Here is a 10,971-nt window from a genome sequence, read left to right on the forward strand (position 1 = left end):
TTTCTTACATAAGCCTATCCCAAGTTTATACATTACAAGTTTTCTACTTGTTTTCTCAAGAAGTTACTTTTATAGTTAACTTTGGTCAAAGTAAGGAAGTTTACTAGAGTAGTAAAGTTAGCCTCCATCAAGCAAAGCAAGATAGCAACCCTCATGAATTAGAGCTAGTGTTAATGAAATAAAACTTGACTACTCTTGATGGGAACAATGTGACTTGAAATGAATTTGAAACCTTGGAATGATGAAGCATTCCATTGAATGATTTTTGAAGGTGAATATGACCAAGAGAAGATGGTGATTTTTGATAAACATGATGTTGGTTTGAATGCGATACCTTTCCAATAGTAAGTACCCCCACAATACCTGATTATGGGTAGGGCTTAACTGGAAGTTTATGCATCTTAGTATGGGTTCCCTCTGAACACACATCATAGGGGTTATGCTTGAGGCTGCCTCCGTTGTTGAGAAAAGATGTGAATTGAGGTGAATTGTACGGCCAAGCCTGTGCGGTTCCAGGTTGACAGTTGGTCTTCACTGGGAGGCCAAGCTCATGGGGAGAGGTGCTCATACTAGGATTTGTAAGTGAAAGGTTATGGTTGATGATCCGCGTACTGTGTTACGATGATTCGGGGTAATCCCGACGGATGAAATCAAATGTTGTGGCACAAGTGTGCAGCCTCTGCAGAGTGTAAATCTATTCGAATAGCCGCGTCCACGGTTACGGACGGTTGGAAAGGCCATACAGTTTCCGATGTCATATCTTTGAAAATGATGTTGAAAGAAGATGGTGAAATGACTTGTGGTGAATTGAATTGAAATCACCACTTGAATGGTGGGAATGACACTAATGTTCCCACTTGAGTTAGTTAGCATTTGAATACGCTTTTCTCAAATACTTGTGAACTAAAATTGGCTTTATGCAAATAAACTAGAGCTTAGCAAACCTTACTAGAATGTCTAGCACTTACATTAGTATTAGTTTGCGAGTACTTAAAGTACTCACGGCTTTGTCCCTGGCTATTCAAATGGCCAGAGTATGAAGATGAACAAGGAGATGACCAGCAGGACGCCTACGACAACTAGGAGTTTTCCGACGTCAAGCGTTGGCCTGTGGACTAGAGAGTCCTTGTATCTTATGCTTCCGCTATGAACTTGTGTTTGTTCGTTGATCAATAGATCAACTATTCGTGTAATATGGATGATGTGATTCCAAGTTGTAAGACATTATGGTTTGTAATGAATGATGACTGTGATACTTAACTATTATGCCTCGCAACAACAATATTCCTGGGATTGCGATGTATGACATAATAGGCATTCGGACTTAAAAATCCGGGTGTTGACAGCTGTCGACCAGAGAAGCAGAGGAGAGGCATACATAAGCTTTTCACAGCCAAAACCTAACCATTCCATCGACAAGGAGCATCTGGGTAAGAACAGCAAGAACACACAAGAACAACAAGAACAGCCACTGTTGTTCAACCTAGTCCAGCAAACCACAGAAATTAATCAAGCAGCACCAGCTTGCAAGGAGGAGCAGGGCAAGCACCAGCACATCATAGAAGCAATCCTCTACACGAACAATTAATTCTAGGAGCTGGAGTGAGGTATACACAAGAAATCATGGGCAAACATCTATTTTGCTCATAAATAAGCATGTGCATCAAACACACACAAGCCATAGGGTTGAGTACCCTGTTTGTGTCATCATCTGGCTACCAAGTCAGGTGGTGCAAGCAAATAAGGGTGAATCAAATAGGAAATCACCAAGGGAACACTGGTTAACCAAAACAGTGGCTTAACCAAGGAAATCCATCAAGGAAATTATCCTATCCAATCAACCAAAGTCACCAAGCACCTAAGGCTTAGCACACCATCAGACAGATAGACAACTTGTGTCTATTCTTGTTTGTCAACAGCAAAGATCACTGGAAATCCAACAAGGAATTATCCAGTGAGGTATTCACTAAGCCACAGCAAGCCAACACGGGGGTGGGAGCTTCCTGAACAGCAAAGAGTTGCTGTTGAGGCCACCTCAACCACAAAACCAGCAAACAAAGCCACCCATCATCACCCAGAGGGTTCAGAGTGAGCTAGGGTCCCCAACAACTGTTGGCATCCCTCTAGCTCAATCAAATTAACTGTAAGAGTCATCACTGCAAGCAGTTCATCTCATTTATCCAATAAACAATGACAGGCTATACAGATAAATGAAATACATAAGTCACCAGTAACTGGAACACTTGCACATGATCCAGAGGATCACTGCAAGCATCAACTGATGCTTAAGCAAGCACCAGCACACACCAGCACATGTCTGTGACACACACACACACATCACAGATTGAGCAGCAGTAAGGCACATACAGAAGCACAGCAGTTAACCATCAAGCAACTGATGATCATATGATCATCAGAGTTTGCTAGAACTTGCTACAGACTGATAGAGCCGAGCATGGCATCAGTAATTAGCCAGTTATTGAAGAAATACACCCAATCCATAACTGAATAAACAGAAACTGAATTAATGACTTTATAATTGTATCCAGAAGCACACCAAAGGCATGAGGTACCACTGGATCAAGTTACACAGGGATAACACACAGCACACATCACTGGTCCATGCTCACGCAAGGATTACTTAAAGTAATCAAGCCAGGGATGAGCCATATAATTACACAAGATCAGGCAGTAGCCTAGCAACATCTGGAGCAACATGGCAATGCCATGAGCATCACAGCATGCTCATGAGCAAGGGAAGAAGCTTCACAGCAACACAACAAGCATAGCTGGCACTTGCAAATGCAAGTATTGCAAGCAGCAGTAAGCCAGAGATGCTTAAACAGATGGCCTACACATATATCCAAACCACTGCCACAACTAGAGTGATCAAGCAAGCAATGAAGCAGGCAGTAGCATAGACAGTAGTAAGGAAGGAACAGCACAATAGCTAGGAACCATGGCAGCAGCACAGCAGCAGCATACGCATAGCAGTAGCGCAAGCACAACAGCTAGGAGTCATGGCGCATGTAGGCAGCAGCAGCTAACACAACACCAGAGCAGGCATGGCGCAAGGCACAGAGGCGTAGCAGCAACAGCACTACAAGATGGATGCCCAGGCATCCAGAGGAAGGAGAGGAGGTAGAGAAGACAGGAGAGAAGGAGGCGAACGTACCTGGAGCAGAGCACCGCGGCGTGCCCATGGCGGCACCGCGGCACAGACCGACTACGGCAGCGCCAGGCCGCAGCCAGGCCAAGCGTCGCCGGGCGCAAGCGCCCCAGCATCACCACGGCGAGGCACACGGCCGCGCCACGGCGCCAGGATCGTCGACGGCAACGAATCGCCGCGGATCACCACGGCCAGGCGAGCAGAGGAGTTGGGGGCGAAACGAGGAGGCGACGAAGAACAGATCGACGCGGTGGATCTGAAGCACCGTCGAACGGAGGTTCAGATGCGCCTCATCTCACCGCCGGCGATGGCCGGAGTTGGCCGGAGAAAATCGGCGAAGACGGCGGCGACACGGGAGTCGCTAGAGCACGGGGAAGGTTAGGGTTAGCGCGTGCGCGAGAGGAAGGGGACGGGTGCGTCCGACCGAGCCGGACGAGCGGCTCGGGTTAGGGTTAACCACTAGGCCACCCTGACAAGTGGGCCCAGGGGCATTTTAGACTTTTCATAAATCCATTTAACCCTGAAACTTTGAAAATGCATAGAAAATGATAAATAGCTCTAAAAAAATAATTAAAAATATGAAAACTACTCAGGATAAAATTCTCTATCATAATAAAATATGAAAAGGAATTTTTAGAGACAAACAAGATTAAGTCCAAATTTGATGATTAAAATAATCATCTAAATCACACCTTATATTTTCAATAATGAAAATAAGTCCATAAATGCTTTTGGACTTTAAAAACACCTTGACAACATTTCAAGGTAGTATTTTACCCTAAACAGAGTATCCCTAAATCATTCTTAGTATTAACCTCTCACATGAAATGATAAAAGCACCGGAAGGGGGGAAACAACCCTAAAAGCTAAATCATGCATAATTGCTTCTTTAACCATTGCCCTTATCGGACAATGATGCTATTTTTCAGCCACAGAGGACAAGGGTCAGTCCACACCATCCAACTACAACACTTTGCAGTGTTAAGGCAAGTTCATCACTTGCTCATGTCATTTGAGTATTTTTACCAAATTACTTGCAAAGTACTATGTTTATCACTATTGCATAAAAAGCAAAACCACTATTTTCATAACTATGAATATGACTATGTGGTGGGCAATGGAACCATGAATTGTTTTGATATGGTGGAGGTTCCATTGCAAGGGTTTATATCCATCTAGGATTAAACAACAAATGTCGTCCAGTGATTCTTGTGCCGTAATACCCGTGTTAACCATAAGATCCGGAGTGGGACGGAGTAGTCAAAAGTGTTTCCACCTCTCGTTCATCAACGGATGTGCATTACCGTAGGCACTTGATCTCGAGAGACAAGATGCAGGGTGGGGAACCCGTTGAAGTCCCCACGGTAATGTGGTCTATGATGGGTTGCAACTGCCGGCGAAGGAATTTATGGTAGAGCCCTGAATTGACGTCGTGGTCGGGGTCCATCCTTAATTGGTATTAGAGAACCGGCGAGGACCCAGGGTCGGAGATTGCAACAAAGGGTGGGTGTTCGAGGTAGCGGAGGAACATGATTGGCTAGACCTTATACCGGGCCTCACACCGAAGGAAGTGTGGACGGGAAAGCTGCCCGGTTGGCACCAAGGTTAAGATCTCTTATGGGTAAAGTAACACACCTCTGCAGAGTGTAATGAATCATGACCTGTCACTCCCTGTTCCGGGATTTGGAACTGCGAACGCTGCCGGAAAGGAACTCCATGAAGTTCTAGTAAACCGGTGAAGGCTGACGGACATAGTTCTTTGGAATAAAAGCAACCTCTTGAAGAAATGTTTTTAAAAATCTGCATTGGTATTAGACTTTCTGGTCTGATACCGTAGATAGTGCATTAAACACATCTTTTCTATAATGAACTTGTTGAGTACGCTCGTACTCATACCACTCTTAAATCCCCTGCTTAGATTGTCTGAATCGACTGGAGGAGGACAACGACGACCCTGAAGGAGCCGAAGTCATCGGCTATGAAGAACCAGATCTCTCTGGAGGTATCGAAGGAGTAGACTACCTCATAGTCTACGGAACCGGGGAGGGTTCCGGAGGAGAGCAAGCTTAGACCTACCGAGTAGTAGTAGTATCCGAGCAGTACGAACTCTTAGTACTTAACTGCTCGAGGAGAATAAAATGTATAACTTAGTAAGCCTCTTATATTGTAAGTTGAGTCGGGTTCGCCTCGAACCCAGGAGTATTCCTCTTAGGACCCAAGAGGAGCTCCGAGATGATATGTACATGTTGCTTGTAATAATAAATGAATGAGTTATGGACCTGCTATGTTCTGTTGTACTACTCCGAGGGATGTAATATTTGCGGATTGGTATTTAGTGAATGTTATATCAACGACTGGCATACTACAACATGCAGTGGTATGCAGGGTCACCATAGATCTTCTCCAAGGTGAAATCCCAATATCTAACCATGTTGATTAGTCTGGATGATGATGGTGTTTGTGCACTATTACCTTCTACTGGTATTGGTTTTGGAGAATTTTGTTTGGAGCAGAGGTGTTGTACCCACTAGTGATGACATTGTTGATGCAAGTCTCTTGTGGTGGGGTCTTTGTTTTCTTTTTTTCTTCTTCTTTTGTTTTTTAGGTGTGTGTATCATTCATGTCTAGATTTTCTCTAATCTTTTTGTTGTTGCATAGGCAAAAGATGCAATTGGCATTAATATATTTTCTTTATTAAAAAGGAATATTTGGTATCATTAAAAGGTGTTTTTAATACAAATCTAACCATACCAATTATGTACCATATAATTAAGATGTTGTTGTTCAAATCTTTCTGTCAAAGTTTATCTGAAACGACTATATGGAATGTACTCTAGCTAATAGCATTTAGAAGCAAATTCGTGCCTAGACACCTATGAGGTTTGTCTGAGCTGGCATATGGAAAAGCGTACAAGTACGAACCCACCCAAACCCGTTGCCTCCTCCGCTCCTCTTTTCTCCCACCTCGGCTTCTCCTCCTCCTGCCTCTCTCTCTGCTCTGCTTGGAGTGAAAATTTGCCATTTCGGGAAAGAAAGGTGGAAGGGAACTCAAGACGACGCCGTCGCCGCCTCGCCTCCTCCCCGGGAAGGAAAAGAAAGAAGAATCGGACGGATGTACATGGCCGCCGACGAGGCCGCCACGGCCTTCGTGGCAACGAGCCTCGACACCCGCATCGCCGTCTCCTTCACCGCCTCCGACACCACCGTCGCCGACCTCAAGCGTACGTTTCCTCCTCCCTTCCTAGCCTTAAGATGAACCCCCATCCATCCTCCTACAAAATCTCCGACATTTCTTGCCTCTCCTCCGCGAATTCGCCCAAATAATGCCTCATCAACTAACAAAAACCCCTATTTTGATTTATCTTCCTGATGATTGCTGTGTCCGGATCGTACGTGCGTGCCAGGCATAGTGAGCGACGAGCACGCCGCGTCGTTCCCCCACATCGGCCGAATCACCGTCGAATCCTTCAAGGTCCCCTGCCTGCCTGCTATTTCTTCTGTAAAACCCCAATCTTTATTATCTGTGTATGATTCAGGAATTTGGTTGATCACATCGCGCCTTGCCGCATCAATTTGCCTTCCGCAGGTCAGGCGCAGAGGTTCCTGGTACCACCTCGCCGACTCCGTGGCGCTCCGGACCGCCTTCCACGGGGTCAAGGGGGCCTGGCACCTCCAGGCGCATGTTCTGCCTCACCCTGCACCTCCAAGCTCCGGCAATGATGACATGATCCACCGTGTGCTCTGCTCTCAGCAGAATGCCGTTGGTGCCGTGCCGGCGGCGGCTCAAGGGGCCCTCTCCTACGCTCCATCGATGGACCGGCAGGAGGATGGACATGATCGCATTGGTGATGCCTCTGCACTGACTCCACATGTGAAGCGCAGCAGTACTGTAGAGGGAGGTGGGTACGCCATGCGTGGTGGAAATTCAGATGCTGATGCAGCAGATCCTGTGAGGGGGCAAAGGGCAGGTGTGATCGAGGATCCGAGAGGGAAGAAAAATTTCAGGGAGGGAGATGGAGACCGTGATCAGAAACTCCTCGTTGACTGCGATGGCCAGAACAAGTGCAGAGATAATTCAATGTCCAAAAGGATATGTGCGCGAGAGGATGAATCTTTTAATGAAGTGGATGCCGATTCTGCTGGTGGTGGTGGTGCGGTCGATGCGCACTCTTCTCATGATGACATGCTTGAAGACGAAGGTGCTTCATGTCAGCACGATGAAGGGCTCGATTCTGTTGAAAAGAAAGAGGAGGCAGTATCGACCAGGCCGGCAGATGAAGTTGAATCATCAGTGCAGCTGTGTACCCATGAGACCATGTCCATAACTGATGATAAAGCGTCACAACTCTGCTTCTCAGTGAACAAGAATGTCTCCACCCCCGCCACAGAACAACATGCTGATGAAGGAATGGCACAGGGGAAACTGGTTGAGCAACAAGATCACCTGGACAAGGACGATAAAGTACAAAAGGGAGATAACTCCAAAGATACCGAGGCCATTCATTCTGAGTATGTATCTGATTCTCACCAATATGAGGGGCCATCAAGGGTATTTGACTTAAAATGCCGCAGGAGTTCAAAATCTGAAATACTGACTGATCAGGTTGCTGGCCACAATTTTGTTGGTTCAGAAGTTGAAGTGACCCCCATTGAAAGGGCATCCCAGGAGAATCATGATAGATCGGTTAAGAGACATGGTTCCGTGTCTGCTACTGTTTTTGGCCCTTCAACTCCTAATTTAAAATTGTCAGAGATGAAAGTTAACAGCACCGAGCTAGATTATCATAGAAGTAATCCCCTGCCGCATGATTTGGATGATTGTGCGCGCAGTTTGAGGGAAAAGCTGGTCTGTGGCCACAAGGAACCATGGTTAGCTGAGGTGTGCAACAGTGCAAGCAGCAAGAAAGGAAGAGATCTTCCCCCTTGTGCCGAGTCCACGGAAGAAGGTAATTCTTCAGAAAAAGAAGCAATGGCGCGCAGAGTTAAGGGAAAGGAGCTATGGACAGCCAAGGTGTGCAATGGTGAAATGAGCAGCAGAGGAACTGATCATCCACCTCGTGCCGAGTCTACAAAACAATATAATCCTTCAGAAAAAGAAATGACGGCACACGAAGTTGTGGAAAAGGAGCCATGGACAGGAAGAATATGCAAGAGCGAAAGAAGCAGCATCAAAGGATTTGATCATCCACTTTGTGCCGGGTCCATGAGAGCAGGTAATTCCTCAGAAGCGAGACAAAGCACAAGAACAGTCACATTGGTCGATATGGATGGAACCAAATGGGAAATGCAATTGGACGAATCTTTCGAGCTCGGTCCGCAAGAAAGCAGCAGTTTCACCTGGTCAGAAAAGGAAAACAGCAGTTCAGATGCTAAAGAAATCCAGAGTCCTTCGGCGAAACCCCGTCAGAATGTTGAAGAACGTCCACAGGGTGCACCTGAGAATGGAGGAACTAGGGTACCGATCGAGAGGAGCAATCTTCTGCGACATGGTTCCTTCAAGACCCCAGCGTCCAGCGATCGAATGGTATCGAAGCATGCAGGGGCCACATCAGCTGATGGCGCTGAAGGGGCTTGGGACAAAAGAAGGCAACCGAGGCAGGTGGTTAGGAAAATACCCAATAGCAGGGCAGCGAAGATATATGGCTACAGGTAAATATTCAGTTCATCAAGATCCATGATACTCCCTCCGATTCATATTACTTGACACTAATATAGATGTATCTAGACATATTTTAATTATAGATACATCAATTTCATTGGAAAATAATATGAGTCAGAGGGAGTACCTTTTTTATTCATGTGTTCCCTTATTACTTTCTGTTTCTGCCCCTATAGTTCGTCTGAGAAATGAGCATCATGTTTTCCAAATTATTTTGAGGGGCCACTTGACAACAAAAAATAGAGTAGATTCACTTTATGGTTGTTCAGGTGTCTTTTCTCATTGCATATTTGTGTAATGCCCATGCTTTAATTTGATATCCCTATTTAAGCAACTAGTTTGTTTAAGAATGGAAAGTGTTAGAAGTGATGCAGCTTGGGGACATTTACTGCTTGTAGACATGCTCGTATATGCCATGGCTGAGTTATATGTGTTAAACTATTTTTGTGAATAGTTACATCATGGATCCCTTAGAAAAACTTGAAAGAAAGATACTAGGTAGTATGGTATATGGAGTTAGACATTTAATTTTGATCATTTTTTGTAATGCCATGCCTGCTATTCTAGATATCACTGCTGCTTGGGTGCCTGCTTCGTGTCTGAATGTGAGAATAAGTCTAGAGAATAGACTGTGGACCTGACTGGCAAGCATGAGAGATCCAGCATTTTTTATGATTTTCCTTGCGTCTGTTGTGACATTATATGTGCTGCTTCTGTTTCTGTGAAACAATTTTCTCAAAATAACAGTGGCCGATAAATGTGTAGGTAGGCTGAAGGTGAAGGCAGTGCTTGAGTTAAGATGTTGCTGAAAGCTGTGTCGCAGGTGAATAAAACCTACCCAGCAGGGCTGCAGGAGGACATTGCATTTTGGCTTGGAAACCATCTAACTAGACTGAATGCCACGGACGTTTATGGCTTTGCTTTATGCACTTGAGACTGCAATTCTACTTCGTGTATGTACGTAATGTGAATGGTTCATTCATCGTGTGGAACCTGAAACCAAAAAAGGCTTGAAAAACAGTTGCCAGCATCGTTTTGTCTAGCGCCCAACTCCAGCGTTGTTGTTGACAATCACCCCAGGTGGTTCATCCTCGCTAGATGTTCATCTGTTGCAGGTCAAGTCTCAAGGTTATGTCAAAACGGTTCTGTTCTAGCGGTGACTGCCATTCTCAGCTTTCTTTTGATACGACGTGGTCAACTAAACGATTTTTTTCAGGAATGTACGAGAATGTGCGTCTTTTTTTTATAGATAGATGAAAAACCAAATACAAAGTCTATACCTACAACACACAGGGCCAAAGCCACCTCTTAGACTAAGGAAACTGCTCACAGAACCCCCACAACTTTCCACCTATCCGCCTCTCCGACAATCGCATCATGAAGAAAGCCTTCCCGCTCAATTCAGATGGACCTGAGGGCAAGAGGGAGTGCACTTGAGGCTGCAGCATGGCCGGCCAAGTCAGAGTCACCTGCGGCCACCACTCAAGGAGACCACACACACTTGTCGTAAGAAGGGATGCATGATTTAGCCACTTGAGAACCTCGAACCAAACAGTCCTAGAGTAAGGGCATTGGAGTAAACGATCGATAGTGTCAGAGTGCTGCGAACATAAAGCACATGAATCAACATTTGATAGACCGTGCCTCCTTCTTTCTCCAGTCCAGCACCGATTCCACAACACTTTCCATGCAAAGATTTGAATTTTAGGGGCACCTTGCACTTTCAAATTGGATCATGCCACAGCCACAGGGTGCGGCCCTCAAAGAAGCAATTAAACAATTAAAAGGCATAGATTAAAAGTTGGATATGCCTATAAATTGGGAACCACTATGATCAAGATTTTTGGGGGTGTTTTCTCAGGCATAAGAATCGCCTTTTGAAGAAACTCGTTGGATGTCACAAATCTAGATTTTGAGTGGCGCATTAACTCATTTCAAATTCCATGTCAGCTGTCAAAGAAGACAAGCCCCTATAAATTATCAATGTTGCTTATTTTATAGGAATTTCTCTTGACTGCGTAAGTCCCAAGTCAGGTGAAGATGCAATTCAGTTTAATTCCTGACACAGAAGGATGAAAGGTAGAAACTCCTCATTGTACATCTAGCGATTATGAACTAGGACATGTTGCTGATCTTGACACAA

The 10,971-nt window shown here is 45.2% G+C and overlaps 1 protein-coding gene across 1 annotated transcript; it reads left to right on the forward strand.

Moving 5' to 3' along the window:
* The first annotated feature begins 6,123 nt into the window (after positions 1 to 6,123).
* Positions 6,124 to 9,860, forward strand: LOC127307801 (uncharacterized). The gene is made up of 4 exons (XM_051338581.2): positions 6,124 to 6,390; positions 6,574 to 6,641; positions 6,756 to 8,818; positions 9,594 to 9,860. The coding sequence occupies exons 1-4, from the start codon at positions 6,282 to 6,284 to the stop codon at positions 9,595 to 9,597; spliced, it is 2,244 nt and encodes a 747-aa protein (XP_051194541.1). The 5' UTR covers positions 6,124 to 6,281; the 3' UTR covers positions 9,598 to 9,860.
* Positions 9,861 to 10,971: the final 1,111 nt, after the last annotated feature.

Source organism: Lolium perenne, chromosome 6, assembly GCF_019359855.2.
Source record: "Lolium perenne isolate Kyuss_39 chromosome 6, Kyuss_2.0, whole genome shotgun sequence".
In the NCBI taxonomy this organism is placed as follows: Eukaryota; Viridiplantae; Streptophyta; class Magnoliopsida; order Poales; family Poaceae; genus Lolium; species Lolium perenne.

What these genes read in the sequence shown, in the direction of transcription:
- LOC127307801 (XM_051338581.2), top strand. Translation starts at nt 6,282, where the DNA reads ATGTACATGGCCGCCGACGAGGCCGCCACGGCCTTCGTGGCAACGAGC. An exon ending in CACCGTCGCCGACCTCAAGC is followed by an intron (nt 6,391 to 6,573) that starts GTACGTTTCCTC and finishes CGTGCGTGCCAG; the next exon opens with GCATAGTGAGCGACGAGCAC. An exon ending in TCACCGTCGAATCCTTCAAG is followed by an intron (nt 6,642 to 6,755) that starts GTCCCCTGCCTG and finishes TGCCTTCCGCAG; the next exon opens with GTCAGGCGCAGAGGTTCCTG.